Below are 25207 nucleotides of genomic sequence, written 5' to 3'. Positions count from 1 at the left end.
TGAGGCATGGGAGCGCTTTGAGTGGAGCTCCCACTTCCATGTCCCCCCTCGCCATTATCCCTCTCCCAGACCAGGACATCACTCCTACCACTCTGCTGGAGAGCAGCTTGGTGCAGAACAACGATGCCTTTAAGGCCACGGATAAGGTATCCACCATCCAGCTTAAGGTGGCAGACATGTTAGCATCCAAAGTCTGCACGGCCTTGCGTGTTCATGGCCTGCATAGACTCATTTGAGAGCCATGCTTGAAGCTCAATGGAGACGGCCACTCTCTCTATTGCAGACAATTACCTGCGACAACAACCCACAAGTGTTGGTGCTGGACTCCTCCATCCTCTCCGCTATTGTGCAGAGTGTGCATGACACTTTTTCCAGTACATCACAAAGGTGCAGCTGTACCTCAATCATTCGCCTTCTCAACGATGGCCTCTGGGGTTCTGCATCCGTGTCCAGCTAAGTAGAGCTCGGAGAGGAGTGCGCCCTCCAATGCAGACTCTCCACAGCTGCCCCTGCCACCAACGTCTGCTCGTGCTTACTTGTGAGTTGTGAATTACCAGATGACAACCCAACTATCTGGCTAACAGGACCATTGGAGTGCCAGTATCTGTGCTGGTGCATGGCTGTATGTCTTGTGAAGGTGCACGGCTGTATGTCTTGTGAAGGTGCACCTTCAGAAGGAATGAGGTCCTCTGAGGAAGCAATCTCTTGCATCTCGCCATGTTGTTCTTCAGCGTGAAGGCCTTGGAAACCAACAGAAAGCAATATTAAGTGTTCATCGACAAAGTGACAATCTTGCCGCAATCATCGTACTAAGGTCTGTCAGAGTTCAGTGATTGATGAAATAAAGTAATCATGTGTGTAAAAGATATTAAAGTTCTGTCATCAGGCATCTGCGGGTTTCTAGTCTCTCCATCTCTGGATAGGGATGCAGATGTCCCACTTATCTCCATGGCCGCCTCCTCCGCATCGGTCAGCTGGACTATCTGTGGTGGTCCACCTCCAGTCCTCGTCCTCTTGCGTTTTGCGCACTCTTCTCCTACAAGAGAAGGAACAGACCTGTGAGTGACTGAAGATACCATGCTCACCCGATGCATGCACTGTTCTGGGTGACTATGAAACTGGTGCATCACATTGCATCAGGACTGGGGTGAGTAGCAGTAATGGGTGCATAAATGGGAAGGTGAGGAAGTACATAGAAAGTGAATAATGGTTGATGCTGTAACTTAAGTGGGTGTGAGGAGTGATGTGATGGAGTAGGTTGCCAACACAGAGTGAGGGGGTGGTGGGGGGGGGGGGGGGGTGTTACACAATGCAGGATATGGGTGAATCAGCAAATGTACACACTTTTCCTGACCTGGTAAAACTCTTCCTGCATTGCAGCCAAGATCTAGGCATCGTGCTCCTGACCTCTTCTGCCACCTCCAGGCACACCTTCTTGGTGGCAGAACCAGGTTTCTTTCTCCGATCACTTGGGTAGATGACCGCCCTCCTGTTTCTCTCAGCATCCAGCAGTACTTCAAGCGATGCATTCGAGTACCTGGGTGCTGCCTTTCCTCTATGTCCATCCATAGCTTTATTTCCTCCTTTCTCCTCCAAAATCCATTTTTGCATTGGCCCTTTAAATAGTGGAGTTCAGATCACGTCATCCGGGTGCGCAGTACACCCGCTGTGCAGCTTGGAGACCCAAAACCCAGAAGTAAACTTAATTGCCTTCAAATGAGTTGCGATCGCAGATTCCGACGTGCTCACTTGACTTCCAGGTTTCCCAAGTGATAATCTACCCACCCGCTCAGTTCCTGGCTCCATGCTAAAATCATGCCCTAGGAATCAGCCTCATGATCTTTCGCTGAATTACTTCAAGAAACTGAATGTTTTCTTGAGTCAATCAAAATGTAGTGAGACACAGATTTAGGGTAAGAGGCATGATAGGTTTCTTCAGAAGGATGAGCTAGATGTGGTGAATGGATCTCCCTTCATCTATAATTATCTTTGTGAAACCACATTGGCGGCCAATTACCAGAGTTATTTTCATGCAAATAATCCTGAAGTTAATTCCTAATGATCGATTCCATTACTTTGCCAGTTATTGTTGCAAGATGGAATGGCGCTCTCGTTATCCAGTCACTGCCAGTAATTCAACCCATAATTATACAGCTCAAAATGCTTTTTCTAGATACAACTCAAGTTTGTAAGGACCAAACCTATAACTGTACTCCTCGGTGTCTACAGTTCAAGTGGAAATAATGTACAAAAATGTCACACACCCACAACTGCACTGTACTGAAATCCTAGTGACAACACAAGAATTTGTTCATTAACAACAGAAAATTTCCAGAACTACTAGTCAGGAGAAAACAAAGTGGAACCTGCATGGAAATATTTTTTCTAAATTACAATACTATTTCCACAAGTAAATCAGATGCATAATTGAATTAATTGCCTTACCTTAACCAAGATATCCTTAACAACTTGCACGCTGTCATTATGTACACTGATGTAGCTTGAAAAGGTTTCTCCTAAAAAAATATTCCTGCCCAAAATGAGAAATCCAAATGTGAAATTAACAATATTTTTGCACATCATTGTAATGGTGCACACTATGAACAAAATAACAGACCCAAACCATGCACTTTAAAATATTTATTTCATAAAGTGGCAACCATATGTAACATTTGGATATAAGTGAACAAGACAACAGCACTTTTCGCAACAGGAAATTTGAAAGGCTTTTAAAAATGTCTGCTATTTTTATTACCTCCCACCAATCTGTACTCCACTCCAATGGCAAATGAATGCCCTGCCATCATGTGGCAAGTTAGAATTTACACTTACAGCACTTTCCATTAAAATTATATTTGTTACCCCTGACTCAGCCGGTTAAAGCAATGAGCTCAGCATATAGACCAGAAAGGAACAAAACTCAAACCCTGATTTGTGCTGCACTAGCTGATTTTAGACAGACCGGTGGAATTCTCACCCCCGCACCCAGTAAAAGAACAACCTGCTGGTTTACATGTGAAGAATAACCATTTGGATAATGTGATCATGCCCCGGCAAAGAGTCAACACCTTTAGGGGAATGGAGAAAGGAGAACATTGGCAGGAAAGGAAGGAGGGAAAAATATATTTATAAACATCCTGTTCTAAATAAATACAATCTGGAGTCATGAATAGAAGCCAATTCACCGGAAAAAAGACAATTTCCTCCAACTCCCCAGGATCGGGTTCCTGTTTGTAATTATAAACATTGAAAACGTATGGCCTTTGCAATAAACAAAAATCCAGGTTTCATTTTTTCTAAGTGGGCTGATTGAATTCAGAGTTCCTGGCTTTATAAACACCACCATGGCTTGAAAGTACAGTGATTTTAAAAAAGAACCACCAATTTCTGGCAAGGATCCAATCCTAAATTTTTGGTTTAATCAATCCTACCTTAATTCAGACTTCTCTCCATTGTGTCAGAAGAAAGTATGCAACAAACTTCCTTTTCCATTTGAGGAGGGAGAGAGTTGTGCACCATAGACATCACTGCCAAGTAACAGGATGTATTGCAATGTTGTGTAATGTGGTGCATTTGTAAACAAAAAAAGTTGACCGCTTCATGAAGACAAATCTCTCTCTAAATGGTCAATATCCTTGGCTGCTAAAAGAAACCAGGTGCATGGTTCATACTCCTGTGACTCGGCCAACGTTGTCTACCTCATACGTTGCAGGAAAGGATGCCCCAGAGCATGGTACATTGGCGAGACCATGCAGACGCTGCGACAACGGATGAACGGACACCGCGCAACAATCGCCAAACAGGAGGGTTCCCTCCCAGTCGGGGAACACTTCAGCAGTCATGGACATTCATCCACCGACCTTCGGGTAAGCGTACTCCAAGGCGGCCTTCGAGACACACGACAACGCAAAATCGTCGAGCAGAAATTGATAGCCAAGTTCCGCACCCATGAGGACGGCCTCAACCGGGATCTTGGGTTCATGTCACGCTACACGTTACCCCACCAGCGAACAAATGTTATCTGTTTTTAATATAATGGGTCATTTGCTGGCTCTCTCTGCCTTCCGGATGTTTCTGCCTCTCTCTGTGTTTTTTTTTCTCTGTTTTTTTTCCCTGTTTGTTTTTTTGTTGAATGTGTATTCGGGGGTTCTGCAGATGACACCTCTCTGTCTGAACACGGTGATTGCCTTGGCAACGGGCAGTTGCAGGGGCAGTCTGTAAACACCATGTATTATTCAATATGTATAAATGCGTAGGCTTCAAGGAGATCTTGAAACATTTACCTGAGGAAGGAGAAAATCTCCGAAAGCTTGTGAATTTAAAATAAAATTGCTGGACTATAACTTGGTGTTGTAAAATTGTTTACAATTGCTAAAAGAAAAGAAACTATAGAGGAAATTTGTGGGACACCAGCTATTGCCATGATCACAAAGCACTAGTGTGGCTTCCTGGAATAGCAGGTAAACACTGTACCTATATATTTACAAAGGCAACAAAACCGACCTAAGCAACTATAAGGTCATTAGCCCAATATCAATAACAGGTAAAATAATGGAATCTAAACTAAGCAGCAGACCAAGGGAGTTACTGTCCATCAATAACTCAAGAAAAAACCAGCATGGACTCAGAAGTGAAGGTCATGCCTGGTTCAACTTCTTTGAGGTTTGCTACAGATAAAATAGATGCAGAACTCCTCTCAATATAGTTTATCTCAACATTCAGAAAGTTTGACAGTTCTACATGAATTCTGGATACAATATGGACTGGATAAGATATTAATTAACATGCCTCAAAAAATATTTGAGTTTAGAAAGGAGACAAAGCTAGGACAACAGAAGGCCAAAATATAAAGGGACGAGCTATAAGGACAGATTAGAGAAACTTAAGCTTTACAGTCTAGAAATGCATACGGTAAACCTAGATTACTTCAAAGTTTAACCAAAGACATAAATGGAAATTAGTGTGTAAATTAAGGGCAAATATTACAAAATAAACTTTTTTACTCAAAGAATGAAGACCATCCAAACAACAGTCTCAACATAGGCAGTGAAACCCCAGACCCAAATGGATACCCAGAATCAGTTCTCCTATTCAGTGACATAATTCACTACATGACTGCGACAGATCCACTTCCACACCCAGAAGCAACTCCTTAACCCTCAAGAAACACACGTCCAGCTAGCCTCCCTTTGACCTTTTCCCCCCAAAGTGTATTCCAAAATCACAACCACAGGCCTGTTCCACTGTTACTTGTCTAGTGATTACTCATCATTATGTACAAAACAGTTACTTAATGAAATTGCAGTTTCTCCTTGATACAGTGATTGAAGAATTGAATATCTTCCAAGGTAAACAATTTTACAACACCAAGTTATAGTCCAGCAATTTTATTTTAAATTCACAAGCTTTCGGAGGCTACCTCCTTCCTCAGGTGAACGATGTGGAAATGAAATCCTCGAAATGAAATCGCATTTATAATTCACAGAACAATGCTTGGTGATTACAGACAGTTTTTTCAACTGCCCGTTGCCAAGGCAATCAGTGTGCAGACAGACAGGTGTTACCTGCCAGGTCTCAGAATATACAAATCACCAAAAAAAAAACAACAAACAAAAAAAAAAGAGATAGAAAGGTAGAAACATAGAAAAGACAGCAACTGACCCGTTATATTAAAAACAGATAACATTTGTTCGCTGGTGGGGTAACGTGTAGCGTGACATGAACCCAAGATCCCGGTTGAGGCCGTCCTCATGGGTGCGGAACTTGGCTATCGATTTCTGCTCAACGATTTTGCGTTGTCGTGTGTCTCGAAGGCCGCCTTGGAGTATGCTTACCCGAAGGTCGGTGGCCGAATGTCCATGACTGCTGAAGTGTTCCCCGACTGGGAGGGAACCCTCCTGTTTGGCGATTGTTGCGCGGTGTCCGTTCATCCGTTGTCGCAGCGTCTGCATGGTCTCGCCAATGTACCATGCTCTGGGGCATCCTTTCCTGCAACGTATGAGGTAGACAACGTTGGCCGAGTCACAGGAGTATGAACCATGCACCTGGTGGGTGGTGTCCTCTCGTGTGATGGTGGTATCTGTGTCGATGATCTGGCATGTCTTGCAGAGGTTACCGTGGCAGGGTTGTGTGGTGTCGTGGACGCTGTTCTCTTGAAAGCTAGGTAATTTGCTGCGAACGATGGTCTGTTTGAGGTTGGGTGGCTATTTAAAGGCGAGTAGTGGAGGTGTGGGGATGGCCATAGCGAGTTGTTCGTCGTCATTGATGACATGTTGAAGGCTGCGGAGAACATGGCGTAGTTTCTCCGCTCCGGGGAAGTACTGGACGACAAAGGGTACTCTGTTGGTTGCGTCCCGTGTTAGTCTCCTGAGGAGGTCTATGCGATTTTTTGCTGTGGCCCGTCGGAACTGTCGATCGACACAATCGCCAAACAGGAGAGTTCCCTCCCAGTCGGGGAACACTTCAGCAGTCATGGACATTCATCCACCGACCTTCGGGTAAGCGTACTCCAAGGCGGCCTTCGAGACACACGACAACGCAAAATCGTCGAGCAGAAATTGATAGCCAAGTTCCGCACCCATGAGGACGGCCTCAACCGGGATCTTGGGTTCATGTCACGCTACACGTTACCCCACCAGCGAACAAATGTTATCTGTTTTTAATATAACGGGTCAGTTGCTGTCTTTTCTATGTTTCTACCTCTCTATCTCTGTTTTTTTTTTGTTTGTTGTTTTTTTTGGTGATTTGTATATTCGGAGACCTTGTAGGTAACACCTGTCTGTCTGCACACTGATTGCCTTGGCAACGGGCAGTTGAAAAAACTGTCTGTTATCACCAAGCATTGTTCTGTGAATTATAAATGCGATTTCATTTCGAGGACTTCATTTCCACATCGTTCACCTGAGGAAGGAGGTAGCCTCCGAAAGCTTGTGAATTTAAAATAAAATTGCTGGACTATAACTTGGTGTTGTAAAATTGTTTACAATTGTCAACCCCAGTCCATCACCGGCATTCGTCAAAGGCCAAGTGCCAAAAAAAAGGATCTGCTGACACATTTATTTGACATTCCTTACTATACTCTAGCACCAGACCATCCAACAAAGGGAAAGCCTCCACAAGTTTTCCAAGTGAAAAATCAACAAGGACACCCGTTTTCCCTTCCAAAAAAGATACACACATCAATGCTAAATAATTTAAAAGGGGGGAATGATTTTCAGCACCTGAATTTTATTCCCACAGCAAGTAGAAACAACAATTATAATTTATAATATTAAAATTGTTCCACTTAATTTTACCACTTAAACTGCAAAGTACTCTGGTAACTAAGTCACAGGGGAGACATTAAAGTCTTACAGGCAGTCCAGATAGAGCCACAAGACCGATACCTAGCATCAGACGACTTCGCCCAAAATAGAAAAGCACAGGCTTTTCTACCCATTTCCACCCTCCCCAAAAGATGATTCCACAATACTCTCCAATTTCACTTGCCATTTTTATTTGATTGGGGGGGGGGGGGGGGGGGGGGAGGGGAGGAGAGAGGAGGAACAAAAAGGAAATGTATACCTGAACAACAGAACATATGTAAATGATTGAGACATTCTTACCCAAAGTTCTGTGGGAGAGTCAGCATTTCACCCAACATAAAGGTCTCTGCTCCTTTAACTGTAGAGGGATCATCCTTCATAAGTTGACTAAAAAGATCTCCTACGATAAAAATGGTGTCATCAACCAACTTTCTTGTTTCCAGAATATATTTCTCAAATATTAAGTGAGCAACTTTCTATCTAAAAAGGGCTTTTTTGAAACAGATTCAGGAAATAGACCATCCCAACATTTCAATACATCAGTTTTTAAAAGTCAATCTCCTGTGGGAGAGTGGGAGGAGGAGATTTGGATGGTAAGTAGTGAAGGCAGGAGACAGTTTTGATCTTCATGTGGATAGGTGTGGGGGAGGAGGGTCAGTGAGCTAGTAATAATTTCCCTACTGAGTGGGGAAGGGGGGTGTGGGCCATGGTCAGTAGCAGGTCAGAGAGGCCTCAATGCTTCTCAGTGAGGGGATGGGGCCCACTCAGTGAGGCGGAGTAGAGTGTGCAGCAGGTGAGCACTGCAATGCTGCTTAGGGCAGAGATTTCTGATGCACAGTTGTGGGGAAGGAAGAATAATTTTTTTTTGGGGGGGGGGGGGGGGGGAAAGGAGGGGAAAATGGCTTAAGGTTGAGGGAGGGGCAGGCTTTGCAGAGGGTATGGCTGTAAAAACAGCCAAAACAATGAATACTGAAAAACGGCTCAGATGGGTGTGCTGTCAGCACAAAGATCAGGCAGGGGGGACAGTTATCAGCAGTTAGGACTGGGAATTCCTGTTTCCAGACCACAAAAGGAGCTTCTGGGTCTTGATTGTTGTAGAGGCGATGGATTAAAGAAAGCTTAGGATCACAGGCCAATCAGATTGGTAGAGAAAGGGTGTTGTGCAGATGAGGTGGTCATCTGAGTGGTGCTGAGATGGCATACAGAACAGCTGTGAGAGGTTGAAATTAATCGTTTTTAATTTTCTTCAACACCATGACACTTTCTCTACTGTCTCGGGCGGTGGAACAAGAAACCCCCTGCTCTAGTCCTGAACTTGCATCTTTAGTTTCTCTCCTATCTCACCTCACGCCCTCTCCGAGCTCATCTTGTCTATGAGACCCACCTTCAGCTCCCTCGACCTATTCCCATCTAACTGTCGATCACCCAATTTCCCTTCCTGGCCCCCATGTTAGCTGATATTGTTACTGGTTCTCTCGTCTTAGGTACTGTCCCCCTCCCCTATAAATCTGCCGTCAATATCCCCCTCCTCAAAAACCCACTTTTGACCCCTCAATCCCTACAAACTACCACCCCATCTCCAATCTCCCTTTCCTCTCCAATGTCCTTGAAAGTGTCCCAAATCCGTGCCCATCTTTCCTGCAACTCAATGTTTGAACCACTTCAATCCGGATTCTGCCTCTGCCACAGTACTGAAAAGGCCCTTATCAAAGTCACAAATGACATCTTATGTGACTGTGACCATGCTAAACTTATAGAATCATAGAAGTTTACAACATGGAAACAGGCCCTTCGGCCCAACATGTCCATGTCGCCCAGTTTATACCACTAAGCTAGTCCCAATTGCCTGCACTTGGCCCATATCCCTCTATACCCATCTTACCCATGTAACTGTCCAAATGCTTTTTAAAAGACAAAATTGTACCCGCCTCTACTACTGCCTCTGGCAGCTCGTTCCAGACACTCACCACCCTTTGAGTGAAAAAATTGCCCCTCTGGACCCTTTTGTATCTCTCCCCTCTCACCTTAAATCTATGCCCCCTCGTTATAGACTCCCCTACCTTTGGGAAAAGATTTTGACTATCTGCCTTATCTATGCCCCTCATTATTTTATAGACTTCTATAAGATCACCCCTTAACCTCCTACTCTCCAGGGAAAAAGTCCCAGTCTATCCAACCTCTCCCTATAAGTCAAACCATCAAGTCCCGGTAGCATCCTAGTAAATCTTTTCCTCCGAATCTTTCTCAACCTGTCTGCAGCCTTTGATCAAGGTTGATCATACCATCCTCCTCAAACGCCTCTCCTCCGTCGTCCAGCAGGGTGGGATAGCCCTCGCCTGATTCCATTCTTATTTATCCATAGCCAATGTGATTTAGACAAGTTGGGTGAGTGGGCAAGAGCGTGGGAGATGCAGTATAACGTGGATAAACGTGGCGTTATCCACTTTGGTTGTAAAAACAGAAAGACAGATTATCTGAATGGTGATAGATTGGGAAAAGGGGAGGTGCAACGAGACCTGGGTGTCCTTGTACACCATTCGCTGAAAGCGAGCATTCAGGTGCAGCAAGCAGTTAGGAAGGCGAATGGTACGTTGGCGTTCATTGCAAGAGGATGTGAGTACAGGAACAGGGATGTCTTACTGCAGTTGTACAGGGCCTTGGTGAGGCCACATCTGGAGTAGTGTGCGCAGTTTTGGTCTCCTTATCTGAGGAAGGATGTCCTTGCCATGGAGGGAGTGCAAGAAAGGTTTACCAGACTGATTCCTGGGATGGCAGGACTGACGTATGAGGAGAGATTGGGTCGACTAGGCCTATATTCACTAGAGTTTAGAAGAATGAGAGGTGATCTCATTGAAACATATAAAATTCTAACAGGGTGTTTGCTAGTGCTGTTGGGGAAGGTTTAAACTAGAGTGACAGGGGGATAGGAACCTGAGCGGGGAGTCAGAAGGGAGTCAAGTTGAGAGCAAGAGAGGGGAAATTTACAATACAAATAGTACAAACAGTTGTTGAAGAACAAGTGAAAGGGAAAAGCGTACAGCAGCAGAAAGAAAGTGTACTTTAGACACTACAGATAAAGTGAAAACTAGAAGGCGTAAAGCGATTATCCCAGCATCAAAGCTGAAGGTCAGGCTAGGGTTTGTGGCCCAACTAAGAGTGCTATATACAAATACATGGAATATAAGGAATAAATTAAATGAACTACAGGTTCAAATTCAAATTGGAGGGTATGACATGATAGCTATCACTGAGACATGGCTGCAGGATGGTCAGGATTGGGAACTAAATATACCGGGTTATAAGGTCTACAGGAGAGACAGGGAAAATGGAAGAGGGGGAGGAGTAGCCTTAGTGATTAGAGATTAAATCAATTCAATGATAAAGGAGGATATAATGAGAGGTAAGCAGCCAACAGAGACCTTATGGGTTGAATTGAGAAATAGGAAAGGATCTAAGACTATAGTGGGAGTTGTGCATAGGACCCCTGGCAGCAGCTCTGAAGTGCTAGATTGTATAAATGCAGAGATTAGACAAGCATGTAAGAAAGGCATAGTGGTCTTAATGGGGGACTTTAACCTTCACATAGATTGGGAAAAGCAGACTAGCAACTGTCAGAAAGGTAGTGAATTTCTTGAGTGTATCCGGGATAGTTTTCTGCAGCAGTATGTCCTGGAGGCAACAAGGGGGCAAGCCATACTAGATTTATTAATGAGTAATGAACCAGATTTAGTTAACGGCTTAACTGTACGCGAAGATCTATCCAATAGTGATCATAACATGATAGAGTTCAATGTAGTGGTTGAAAGGGAAAAAAGTGAGTCAGCTGCTAAGATTCTAGACTTGGGTAAGGCCAACTTCAATGGGATGAGACAGAGACTGTCCAGTAAACTGGGCAATCTGTTAATGGGTAAAATGACTGATGATCAGTGGGAAATGTTTAAAGAAACATTTAACATGATACAGAATAGGTTTATACCCCTGAGGGGCAAGAACTCTACTTGCCAAAAAAAAAGCCATGGACAACTAAAGAGGTAAGGCACAATATAAGACCTAAGGAAAGGGCATACAAAAAAAAGGCAAAAAATGGCACAGATACAAAGATCAACAAAGGGTCACAAAACAGATAGTAAGAGCTACAAAAAGAGAGTATGAAAAGAAACTTGCAAGGGATATCAAAACCAATACGAAGAACTTTTATACTTACATTAGGAAAAAGAGGGTGGTCAGGAGCAGTGTTGGCCCCTTAAAAACTGAAAGTGGGGATATTGTCATTGACAATGGGGAAATGGCAGACATGTTAAACGATTACTTTGCATCAGTATTCACAGTAGAAAAAGAGGATAGCATGCCAGAAATCCCAAGAAAACTAATATTGAATCGGGAACAGGGACTCGATAAAATTAACATAAGTAAAGCAACAGTAATGAAGAAAATAATAGCACTAAAGAGTAACAAATCCCCAGGACCAGATGGTTTCCATCCCAGGGTTTTAAAGGAAGTAGGTGAGCACATTGCAGATGCCCTAACTATAATCTTTCAAAGTTCTCCAGATTCAGGAACTGTCCCTCTGGATTGGAAAATTGCACGTCACTCCGCTTCTTAAGAAAGGAGAGGGAAACCAGGGAATTATCGACCAGTTAGCCTAACATCTGCCATGGCGAAATTGCTGGAGTCTAAAATTAAGGATGTTTGACTGAACACCTCGAGAATTTTCAGTTAATCAGAGAGTGCGAGCATGGATTTGTGAAAGGTAGGTTGTGCCTGACAAACCGGATTGAATTTTTTGAAGCGGTGACTAAAGTAGTGGACAGGGGAATGTCAATGGATGTTATTTATATGGACTTCCAGAAGGCATTTGATCAGGTCCCACATAAGAGACTGTTAGCTAAGATAGAAGCCCATGGAATAGAGGGGAAAAAAAACGAGGAAGTTGGCTGAGCGAAAGGCGACATAGAGCAGGGATAATGGGTAGGTACTCACATTGGCAGGATGTGACTAATGGAGTCCCGCAGGGATCTGTCTTGGGGCCTCAATTATTCACAATATTTATTAACGACTTAGATGAAGGCATAGAAAGTCTCATATCGAAGTTTGCCGATGACACAAAGATTGGTGACATTGTAAGCAGTGTAGATGAGAACATAAAATTACAAAGCGATATTGATAGATTAGGTGAATGGGCAAAACTGTGGCAAATGGAATTCAATGTAAACAAATGTGAGGTCATCCACTTTGGATCAAAAAAGTATGGACCAGGGTACTTTCTAAATGGTAAAAAGTTAAAAACAGTGGATGTCCAAAAGGACCTAGGGGTTCAGGTACATTGATCATTGAAATGTCATGAACAGGTGCAGAAAATAATCACTGAGCCTAATGGAATGCTGGCCTTTATATCTAGAGGACTCAAGTACAGGGGGCAGAAGTTATGCTACAGCTCTACAAAACCCTGGTTAGACCGCACCTGGAGTACTGTGAGCAGCTCTGGGTACCACACCTTCGGAAGGAGTGCAGCGTAGGTTTACTAGAATGATACCCGGACTTAAAGGGTTAAGTTACGAGGAGAGATTACACAATTTGGGGTTGTATTCTCTGGAGTTTCGAAGGTTAAGGGGTGATCTGATCGAAGTTTATAAGATATTAAGGGGAACAGATAGGGTGGATAGAGAGAAACTATTTCCGCTGGTTGGGGATTCTCAGAGTAGGGGGCACAGTCTCAAAATTAGAGCCAGACCTTTCAGGAGCGAGATTAGAAAACATTTCTGCACAAAGGGTGGTAGAAGTTTGGAACTCTCTTCCGCAAACAGCAATTGATACTAGCTCAATTGCTAAATTTAAATCTGAGATAGATAGCTTTTTGGCAACCAAAGGTATTAAGGGATATGGGCCAAAGGCGGGTATATGGAGTTAGATCACAGATCAGCCATGATCTTATCAAATGGCGGAGCAGGCATGAGGGGTGAATGGCCTACTCCTGTTCCTATGACTAGACAGAATAGACGCAGGGAGGATTTTCCCGATGGATGGGGAATCCATAACCAGGGGTCACAGTCTCAGGATATGGGATAGGCCATTTAGAACTGAGATGAGGAGAAATTTCTTCACTAAGAGGGTGACGAACCTGTGGAATTCTCTACCACAGAAGGCAGCGGAGGCCAAGTCATTAAATATATTCAAGAAGGAGATAGATATATTTCTTAATGCTAAAGGGATCAAGGGATATGGGGAAAAAGCGGGAACAGGGTACTGAGTTAGATGATCAGCCATGATCATTTTGAATGGCAGAGCAGGCCCGAAGCGCCGAATGGCCTACTCTTGCTCCTATTTTCTATGAATCACCTGCAATGGCTTCTCTTCCCGCTGCTGCACTGTTACCTCTGGAGTCCCCCAAGGAATTATACTTGGCCCCCTATTTCTTATCTACACGCTGTTCCTCAGCGACATTATCCAAAAACACACGTCAGGTTCCACATGTACACTGACTACACCCAGCTATAGCTCACCACCACCTCTCTCAAACTCTCCACTGCCTCTGATTTGTCACGCCGCTTGTCAGACAGGATGAGCAGAAATTTCCTCCAACTAAATATTGTGAAGACCAAAGCCATTGTCTTCGGTCCCCGCCACAAGCTTCATTCCCTAGCCACTGACTCAATCCCTCTCCCTGGCTACTGTCTGAGGCTGATCCAGACGGTTCGCAGCCTTAGCGTCCTATTTGACGGAGATGAGCTTCTGACCCCATATCCGCTCCACCACCAAGACTGCTTACTTCAACCTCCGTAACATCGGCCATCTCCACCCCTGCCTCAGTTCATCTGCTGCTGAAACCCTCATCCATGATTTCATTACCTCTAGACTCAAGTACTCCAACACTCTCCTGGCCGGTCTCCCATCTTACACCTTCCGTTAACTTGCGCTCATCCAAAACTTTGCTGCCCGTATCCTAATTTGCATTAAGTCCCATTCACCCATCACCCTTGTGCTTGTGCTTGTTGACCTACATTGGCTTCTGGTCTGGCAACACCTCCATTTTAAAAATATCATCCTTGTTTTCAAATCCCTCCACGACTTCACCCCTCCCTCTCTGTAACCTCCTCTAGCCCTACAACCCTCCGAAATCTCCGTACTCTACCAATTCTGGCCTCCTGTGCATCCCCAACTTTCATCGCTCCACCATTGGCTGTCATGCCTTCAGCTGCCTAGGCCCTAAGCTCTGGAATTCCCTCCCTAAACCTCTCCACCGCTCATCCTTTAAGACACTCCTTAAAACTTTGAGCAAGCTTTTGTTCACTTGTCCCAATATCTCCTTATGTGGCTCAGTGTGCTATAAAGCACCTTGGGATGTTTCACTATGTTAAGGGCGCTATATAAATGCAAGTTGTTGTTAATAGTTTTCAAGAAGGAACTGGGCACGTTGTCAAAAAATGGAATTTGGAGTTTTTAGAAATGCACCAAGGGAATACAGTAGATAGGTGGTTTGAAGGACCAACTTCTCCTGCCTGAAACTGTTACAATGTCACCACAATGGCTAAGTGGAGCGAGCCTTTAGCTTAATGGTAGCGTTCCCGCCTGTGTCACAAGGTGTAGGATTCAAACCCCACTCTAGACAGTCCCAGCAAGCGGAGACTGGAGCTCCGGCTCCAGCTCAGACTCCAAATTCTGCGTTGACATCAAGCGGGCGACTCGTGTCCAGTGGATGGACCCCCCACCCCCACTCATTGTATGAGTTGTGGAAGCCCATAAAACCCTCCCACGGTAGAAGACTAAGCACCCTGATGGCCAGTATAAAGATGGTTACAGCCATGGAAGGAGCACTCAGGTCGCAGCCTGTTAATCAGCCTGTGAATTCTTCCACTACTTCACACTGTTCTCCAAGGGAAGAGCATGAAGATATGAAAACAACTGCTGCTGACCAACATATAATGAAGCTCAAACACTTAGTGGCAAAGGCTGCAACTGCATGCAGACAACCAGTTTTTGGTGGTAATCGCAATCTGCTGTCTAGGAGCTGTTTTAATATCTAACATTATGCAATAACCATTGAAAAACCTAACAGTGCCACCTACAAGCTAACAGGTACGGCATGCAAATGTTGACACTTAACATTGATTTTCCCATTCACAAAGCCTGACATAGGAGTTTTCAATACATTTTCAATACAACTGGGATTCAAACAGTGTAAGCGGCACAGAGGGCGCAAAATTCTTGATCAGTGTCCAGGAGAACTTTTTTAGCCAGTATGTGGCAAGCCCAACAAGAGGGGATGCAATTCTAGATTTAGTCCTGGGAAATGAAGATGGGCAAGTGGGTGAAGTGACAGTGGGTGACCATATTGGGGATAGTGACCACAATTCACTCGTTAGTTTTAGAATTATTATGGAAAAGGACAGAGTTAAATCAGGAGTAAACATTTTAAATTGGGGGAAGGCAAATTTTACAGAACTAAGAGGTGATTTGGCAGAAGTGGACTGGACACAACTACTTGAGGAAAAAAATCAGTGGCAAGCCAGTTGGAGGCACTAAAAAGTGAAATTCTACAGGTACAATGCAGACACGTCCCCTCAAAGAAAAAGGGTGGCACTGCCAAATTTAGATCCCCCTGGTTGTCTAGAAGTATATGGGGCAAGATAAAGCAGATAAAGAAAGCTTATGACTGTCACAGAAAACTAAATACTGCAGAAAGCCTAGGAGTATAGAAAGTACTGGGATGAGGTAAAAAAGGAAATAAGGAAAGCAAATAGAGGGCATGAAAAAATATTAGCTAGTAAGATTAAAGAAAACCCAAAGATGTTTTACCAGTACATTAAGGGCAAGAGGATAGCTAAGGAAAAGGTGGGACCTATCAGGGATGATAAGGGTAACTTGTATGCAGAAGCAAAGGATGTGGGTAGGGTTTTAAATGAATATTTTGTCTCTGTATTCACAAAGGAAAGGGATGATCCGGATGTAGTAGTTAAAGAGGAGAGGTGTGAAATATTGGATAAGGTAAACATAACGAGAGAAGAAGTACTAGAGGGACTGGAATCCTTGAAAGTTGATAAGTCACCAGGGCCGGATGGATTGTTTCCTAGGCTATTGAAGGAAGCCAGGGAGGAAATAGCGGATGCTGAGGATCATTTTCCAATCCTCACTAGATACAGGGGAGGTACCGGAGGACTGGAAGATTGCAAACGTAGTACCATTGTTTAAAAACGTTGAGGGAAAGGCCGAACAATTATAGGCCGGTCAGTCTTACCTCGGTGGTGGGCAAACTATTAAAATCAACACTGAGAGATAGGATAAACTGTCACTTGGAAAGGCATGGGTTGATCAGGGATAGTCAGCATGGATTTGTACAGGGAAGGTAATGCCTTACAAATCTGATTGAATTCTTTGAGGAAGTGACAAGGAGGATTGATGAAGGTAGTGCAGTGGATGTTGTCTACGTGGATTTTAGTAAGGCATTTGACAAGGTCCCACATGGCAGACTGGTCAGAAAGGTAAAAGCCCATGGGATACAGGGAAATGTGGCAAATTGGATCCAAACTTGGCTCAGGAACAGGAAACAAAGGGTAAAAGTCGATGGATGTCTTTGCGAATGGAAATCTGTTTCCAGTGCTGGGCCACAGGGCTCAGTGTTGGGTCCCTTGCTGTTTGTGGCATATATTAACGATTTGGACTCAAATGTAGGGGGCATGATTGGCAACTTTGCAGACGGCACAAAAATTGGCCATGTAGTTGATGGTGAAGACGATAGCTGTAGACTCCAAGATGACTAGAACTAGGGGGCATAATCTTAGAATAAGGGGCTGCTCTTTCAAAACTGAGATGAGGAGAAACTTCTTCACTCAGAGGGTAGTAGGTCTATGGAATTTGCTGCCCCAGGAAGCTGTGGAAGCTACATTAAATAAATTTAAAACAGAAATAGACAGTTTCTGAGAAGTAAAGGGAATTAGGGGTTACGGGGAGCGGGCAGGAAATTGGACATGAATTTAGATTTGAGGTTAGGATCAGATCAGCCATGATCTTATTGAATGGCGGAGCAGGCTCGAGGGGCCGATTGGCCTACTTCTGCTCCTATTTCTATTTCTTATTATGATATCAATGGGTTGGTGGAGTGGGCGGAAAAGTGGAAAATGGAGTTCAACCCGGAGAAGTGTGAGGTAATGCACTTAGGGAGGGCAAACAGTAAAAGAGAATACGCAGTAAACGGAAATATATTGAGGGGTAGAGGAAGTGAGAGACCTTGGAGTGCACGTGCACGTGCACGTGCACAGGTCTCTGAAGGTGGCAGTACAGGTAGATAAGGTTGTGAAGGAGGCATACAGAATGCTCTCCGTTATTAGCCGAGGTATAGAATACAAAAGCAGGGATGTAATGATGGAACTGTATAAAACACTGGTGAGGCCACAGCTGGAGTATTGTGCGTAGTTCTGGTCACCACATTACAGGAAGGACGTAACTGCTCTGGAGAGTGCAGAAAAGATTTACAAGAATGTTGCCAGGGCTTGAAAATTGCAGCTACGAGGAGAGATTGGATAGGCTGGGGTTGATTTCCTTGGAGCAGAGGAGGCTGAGGGGTGACTTGATTGAGGTGTACAAAATTGTGAGGGGCCCAGATAGAGTAGACAGGAAGTACCTGTTTCCCCTAGCGGAGAGTTCAAGAACTAGAGGACATAGATTTAAGCTGAATGGCGGAAGGATTAGAGGGGACATGAGGAAAAGCTTCTTTACCCAGAGGGTGGTGGGTGTATGGAATTCGCTGCCCGAATTGGTGGTAGAGGCAGGGACCCTCAACTCTTTTAGTACCTGGGCCTGTACCTAAAGTGCTGTAAGCTGCAGGGCTACGGACCGGGTGCTGGAAGGTGGGATTAGAACAGGCACCTGGTTGTTCTTTGAGCTGGCGCAGACACGATGGGCTGAATGGCCCCCTTCTGTGCTGTATCTTTTCTATGGTTCTATTTTCAAATAGAATGCAACTCACTCATCAATTTTTATAATTGATACATAAAAAGACAATCCCTTTTACCAGGCTCGATTGATTCCTATGCAAATAATTTCTTATCAGATGTTTTCAGTATTCATATTGAGAAACAAAAAATTAAAATGAACCTAGAAGAGTGCTAGGTTAAAAACCATATTTATTTTCTACCTCCCTTCAATATGCAATTGGCATTTGATCATGATAGAGTAGATACTTTATTTGGGGGGGGGGGGGGGGTGGAGTTGTAAATTACTGTATTTTAAGCAATTTTTTTTACTCTGATTTTACAAAGTCCCATATTCACCACAAGCCTAGTAGTGCTCAACTTTAGGAAAGTCCAGTATCACCATAATAACTACCAATCCAAACCAGCAACCCAAAAACATAGCAAGCAGATGTTTGTCCTGTTTGTGCTGAACCAGTGAGTATATAACTAAAGAGTGTTGGATAGTTCCAAAATGCACCACAAAATAACACTGCATTGTTGCATGATGTACTCTGGGTGATATGTGCATTCGCAGTGTTATCTTATGCATTAAAAAAGGCGTGTGCAAAGCCAGTATAATAGGCTTGATATGAAGAGACCCATTTCTGCTGTACTCGGGACAAATCATCACTAAGATTCTAGTACTGGGAGGCAACAGAATTTTGTGCATACAGAATACTTGCATATCAAAGAGTAGAAATGAGAATAAAAAAGCACACAGATTAGCAACAGATCATTGGCTTTCCAGAGACAAACAGTTAACACAGATTTAAAATGTGCTTTGACATGCTCAAGTTTGGCAGGTTAACATTCTTGATTATCTAAAATGATTGTGTACTGCATCGCCTTATAATGCTAAAGAATTAGCTTGACTCACCTGGAAGGTCTCTATCTTCACAGGTCACTGGCAAATTGGTAAACAACGTTGGTTTGGTTAACCTCATCACTATAATATGAAATAAGGAAAGAATTATGGTGCACAGAGTCAAAATGAACAAGTTAAAAAAAAACAAAAAAAGATTAGTCAAAATCAAGAGCACTAGCTACAATACTGAAAGAAAATTAGTCCATTTAACCAGGTATTAACCACAGTGTTAAAATATTTACCATAGGAACAAGAGTAAGCCATTCAGCCTCTCGAGCCTGGCTGATCTACATCCTCAACCCCATTTACCTGCCTTTGCTCCATATCGCTTGACATCCTTATCCAACAAAAATCTATTAATACAGCAAGTCTTTTGTAAATTATTAATTTTTTTTACATTTATAAAACTGAACTTTCTGGAAATTTTAAAGGAAATCACAGTATTATTTGACTGTTTGACATTGATCTACGGGTCAACTATAAATATGCTGCGATTGGAAATCTCCACAAATGGCTAGACAGGTTCCTTCATATCTCAAGAGGTAAGCCCCCTTAAATCAGCTATGACATTAGAAACAGAAGCAGGAGGCCATACGGCCCGTTGAGCCTACTCCACCATTCAATAAGATCATGGCTGATCTTCTACCTCAACTCCTCTTTCCTTCCCTATCCCCATATCCCATGATGCCCTTAGTGTCCAAAATTCTAGCGATCTTAGCCTTGAATATACTCAATGACTGAGCAGCCACAGCCCTCTGGGGTAGAGAATTCCAAAGATTCACAATCCTCTCAGTGAAGAAATTCCTCCGCATCTTGGTCCTAAATGGCCGACCCCTTATCCTGAGACTATGCCCACTAGTTCTAGACTCCCCAGATAGGGGCAACAGCCGCCATCTTGCTAGGATTTTTTTTACAAAAAGTACTGATAACATGTGGTAGACAGTGAAATGATCATTTCCCAACTGATCATTGCCTCCCCCTCCAGGGTTGAGGCACAGATCGGCAAAGAAAAGGTAGGTAGGATTTTTCAGTTCTCATTGAGGCACATTTCATCTATGAAGATGAAGCAAGGTCACTAGTGTACAGTGAACGAATAAGTCAAATTCCATTTTTATTACACAGGATTCCTGGAGTTTTAACCAGTTCAATGTGGGGAAATGTGAGTCATCCTCTTTGGACCCAAGAAAGATAGATCAGAGTATTTTCTAAATGGAAAACCTAGAAGCTGTGGATGAGCAGAAAGATTTATGGGACCAAGTACAGAAATCACTAAAAGCTAGTGGACGGGTACAAAAAATAATTTAAAAGGCGAATGGAATGTTGGCCTTGATCTCAAGGGGGCTGGAAGTTATGTTACAGTTATATAAAGCTCTGGTTAGACCCCATTTAAGAGTACTGCATTCAGTTCTGGACACTGCACCTCAAGAAGGATCTACCGGGGGTGCAGCACAGATTCACCAGAATGATACTGGGACTAAAAGGGTTAAATTGTGAGGGCAGGTTGCATAGACAAGGCTTGTATTCTCTTGAATATACAAGATTAAGGGGTGATCTAATTGAGGGGTTTAAGATGATTAAAAGGACTTGCTATGGTAAATAGAGCGATTGAGGGGGCATCCCATTGTGGATAGCCAGTGTGAGTTCTTCTAATGGCAGCTGTTCACTCAAATCCCATTTCCCAGCTCTTTCCCCATACCCCTTCCTGTTTAAACATTTATTCAAATTTCTATATGTTATTTTATGACTTTGCCTTTCTGGCAGGGAGCTTCGGTGGTGAAGGATGATGGCAAGGACGTAACATCCTTGGCCACATCTACAACCTCCCCGTCACAGAAACGTTAGTCCACAATAGCACTGGTAGGAGTGACCACCACACAGTTCTTTTGAAAATAAAAGTCTTGTCTTCACAACGAGGACACCCTCCATGGTGTAGTGTGACAGCACCTACAGCACTGGCTGGGTTCCTCTCTACATCAGTGACCTGAAAAGCAGCCTGCGGTCCTGGCTAGATTCCACCCCCCCGCCCCATGTCCTTACCTCCACCAGCATCCCATCATATCCCGCCAGCCGAGGACCCTGGCCAGATCCATATCTTCCCTAACCATCCCCCACCTCACCTGCGAAGACCCAGCCAAAATGGAGAGAAAACAAAAAGAAGAAAAATAGTGCATAAGACAGATAACCAGAAAAGATAAAACAAGAGGAAGCACCAACATGGAGATGAGAAGGCAAGAGAAAGATTCCTCTGAATGACTGAGATTCACTAGTAACTGAGAAATTGCATCCACCGACCTTTTAAAGGCAAACAATTATTAACACGAGTTAAAACTTGTAGGTCACTTAGTCAATTGCAGCTTAATTGGACTGAATGAACAACTTAGCTAGAACAGGGTATTTTCAAGATAACTAACAAAACTGTATTTTAAAAAAATGCTTTGTATACACTAGCTTGGGTTCATTGATAACTATATTGGTGCAACAATTGATTTATTCTATGCGAATGTCCACATCCCTCTGGTTACTGAAGTCAAGTAAATAGGTGTAAATTGTTAAATTTTACTTATTTAGAATTAGTGACTGTAGCAACATTGTGGCATCAGCCCCCATGTGTGCAAAGCACAGGCCCACCTTGAAAAAATAGGGCCTTGATTTGGAGTTGCAGCACCAATTAAAGTAAACAGGGGGGTGTGGTGCATGGAGGTCATCCAAGCACTTAAACCTCCTGTAAAACCAAAATGGTGGAAATTTTAGTATGTATATTCTATTACATTTTTAAAATTATCTCCACTTTGACTTCATAAGACATATGTAAAAATCAATTAAGGGAGTGGTAGCTTGCAAGTATGCATAAGATCCTTCAAACAAGGAGTTCCCAAATGTGGAGAAAAGGGATGAGGTATCATATCTCTCCCTCCTCCAAGATTGCTTTGGCACACACATAGGATCCAAAATTCTTAATGATGGCAGAAAAACAGGTAATTTCCTATTAACAACCCACTAACAAAACTAGGAAGAAATGCAGCTTTGAAATGTGCAGATTCTAGGAACACAATTTCATTAGGTCATAAATTATAGGCTAAATGCAGCCACTCTCGTTTATCCTCAAGATGCATTGTGGACTCAAAAGCACTATTGCTCAGAGACTTGGGAGCAAGTTGCCTACCTGCCTACTGAGCCAGAAACTGTGCATGTCATGTGTTTTAAGGCAGGAATGAATTTAAAAATAGAATCCAAGTTACAAGTTCTGTAATATGATTCCAGTAGTTAAGTGCAGATTAAAAAAGTGAATATATATGAAATTTAACTGTTCAACATGATTAAACTGAATTTAGAAACAAAGACAAATACTGTATATTTTTAAAATATTTATTACCAGTGCATTTGCACACACTAATTTTTCATACAAGTCAACTTCTGTGCAAGATAAAACCTGGACAGTTTTCATTCTCATGTGTATTCATCTCCTTTTCAATCTTTTGTTTATCTCCTTTCCCCTCCCCTGCTAAAAATGCCAAGAATGGAAATACATTGCTGTGCCAACAAAGCACTTTTTACTATGGGATGGCATTGAGGTTCTCAAGGCTTCAATCATAAGGCTGACCCATTTTACTGGCCACCTGAGATTTTCTAGTTATGGCTGCCAGATTTAGTGGTTGATTTTTGGCCTGTACCTTCCACAGAAAGGGACTGTCAGGGTATAGTTTGACATGCAAAAGGGTGCAGTGAAGATAAACTAAATCTATAATCTTCAATATCAAATCAAAGAATTTCCAGAGAATGTAAAACTGTGGTTAAAAGCTAAATGTTGTTTAAAAGAAAGATATTTAGACCAAAAATGTTAATTCCTGGTCACTGGAGATCAAAATCCCTGCTCTCCATCCCATACCTATAAACATTTAATCACAGTACTATGAGAAGTAGAACCTTCACTGGTGTAGCTACTAATGCTCTGGTCAATTATGATAACAAAACTGGAACATTTGCTGCTGATGAGTTGAACACTTAATATGAAGCAATCATACCTCTAATTTGAAGGATTTGAAGTGTTTACAATGCCTTCAAATGCTACTGGGCTCCATTTTCTGCCCTCATGCTGTACGATAGTACCACAGCACCAGCAGCCCTATGGTTCGTCACTCAAGTACCAACTCTTCAAACAAGAACTTACACAGCGAATGTCAACAGTCAAATCAACTATGGAAGAGGCCATAGTCAAGCTTGATCCTGTCCTCAACCAATGTCCATATACACACATACTCTTCCACCAAAGTCACTGGATAGTGATCAGGAGCAGGGGCTATAGCTTTCTTTCCCCCCTCCCACACCCAGGGATTCTAAAGCCAATTGTAGCAGTATGACCACCATCCTGGTTGGAATAGCTAACTCAACAGCAATCAGCAAATCAAACTTAACCTTCCATTTCTATATGGCTCAGCACCATACTGACCATCATATTTACCACTTCAGTGGGGCTCCCACATAACATCTTTACATAAAATATTTCTAGTATGGAGATCAATGAATGGGCACATCACTGCAGAAAGCACATTGTTCACTTGTATCATTAAAATAAATAAAAAATCTCTGGAAATAGGAAAGCAAATCCCTTTTAAGATCAATTAGCCTCTGATAAAAATTTATACTAAGAAAAAAAGACGTGCATTTATATAGCGCCTTTCACGACCTCGGGACGTCCCAAGGTGCTTTACAGCCAATTAAGTACTTTTGAAGTGTAGTCACTGTTGTAATGACTTTCAGAGACTTGGTTTAATGTCTCATCTGAAAGACAGCACTTCTGAGTGCAGCACTTCCTCAGTACTGCACTGAAATGTCAGCCTAGATTTTGTGCTCAAGTCTCTAGAGTGGGACTTGAACCACAACTTTGTGTCTCAGAGGAAAGAGTGCTACCAATTGAGCCACAGCTAAACATACTAAACAGTCTATCCATAAGTGGCCATGAAAGACAATCTGCTCATTTAGCAAAATTACATGCAAATTTATATTGTTTAAAGTCCACAGACAATAGCAAGGAATTCATACATGTCAATAACATTACTTCTGAAGCAATATTTTTAAAAATAGCTACAAGTTATAAATAATACCATGTCTATGTACAAGTAAACTGATTTTGCCTGTAAGATTTAATATTTGTTTAATCAGATTACCAACATATTCACAGCACACAAGGTCACAGAAAATCCATATTTGACCAAAATGTCTATGTATTTTGGCATTACATCCAGGAAGGTCACCATGTTTGATAATACTGCTCAGCTTAGCCCAGATCTCCTCCAATTTCTGAGTACTACAATTGGATTGATCAATGATCCACTTCGCCCTTTGAAAAGAATGTAGCTGGAGCTCTTCCTTGATTATTTGAAGCCCATGACTAACTTCCAAAATGCTTGGTCCTCTTATTCTGCTGTATCTTGCAATACTCCAAGACCTTTCGGATTTGTATTCCTCATTTGTAACTCCACACCGTAAACCTGTTGTTTCTGGAAGAAATTCTGCAGCAGCTACCCGAGTAAGAGTACCAGCACTCTTCACGTTTGCAGAAAACTCCAGAAGACCCTCTGTACAATCATAATTTTGAGTCTGCACTTTGAGTTCTAACTTAACCAAATGCTTTTCAATTCTTTTTGCTTCTTCATTTGAAATAGTTGGTGGACATTTCTGAGGCTTCACTGGTAAGCTTTGCAGGTTATTTGGAAACCATGGTATGAACCTTGGTGAAGTTCGTTGAGGAAAGTCTTCCAGCAATCTTTCTGCTATTTTCAGCACTTCAGCAGAACAGTCTTGATTAGGCCTATAATGTATGACTAACTCCATATAAACAATAGTTCTGGGCACCAAGCAGCTGTGTCATCTTGAATCCCCACGAGCCAATGAATGTTAGCAATCCTTTCTCCTTGTACTTTCATAACTGTAAACCTGTCAGTCATTCAGAATGAAGTGATTTGTCATCGAGTGTGCTCCCTTCATAAATTTAGTACAGGTTAGAAGACAAAGAGCCTCAAGCAGAAGTACAATATTGTGATGCAGCAGTCTGGAAGATGCAGCACCTTCAGGAAGTGCTACCCTGCAGAGAT

General features: G+C 42.8%; 1 protein-coding gene across 5 annotated transcripts in view; it reads right to left on the bottom strand.

Moving 5' to 3' along the window:
* The window catches only part of trappc13 (trafficking protein particle complex subunit 13), an 87815-nt gene that overhangs the window by 47242 nt on the left and 15366 nt on the right, over positions 1–25207 (bottom strand). For 4 of the 5 annotated variants that reach the window (XM_067986705.1, XM_067986711.1, XM_067986716.1 and 1 more), the window contains exons 2-4: positions 19128–19196; positions 7605–7704; positions 2446–2530 (exon numbers count right to left, since the gene is read on the bottom strand). In XM_067986705.1, coding sequence (XP_067842806.1) covers positions 2446–2530; positions 7605–7704; positions 19128–19196 — 254 coding nt within the window. Of the gene's footprint in view, positions 1–2445; positions 2531–7604; positions 7705–19127; positions 19197–24247; positions 25198–25207 lie in introns of all 5 variants that reach the window. The other variant, XM_067986725.1, reaches the window with a different exon arrangement.

Source organism: Heptranchias perlo, chromosome 1 (genome assembly GCF_035084215.1).
Source record: "Heptranchias perlo isolate sHepPer1 chromosome 1, sHepPer1.hap1, whole genome shotgun sequence".
Lineage (NCBI taxonomy): Eukaryota > Metazoa > Chordata > Chondrichthyes > Hexanchiformes > Hexanchidae > Heptranchias > Heptranchias perlo.
Note: the sequence above shows the minus strand (reverse complement) of the source record. Positions and strands in the feature narration are given on the sequence as shown.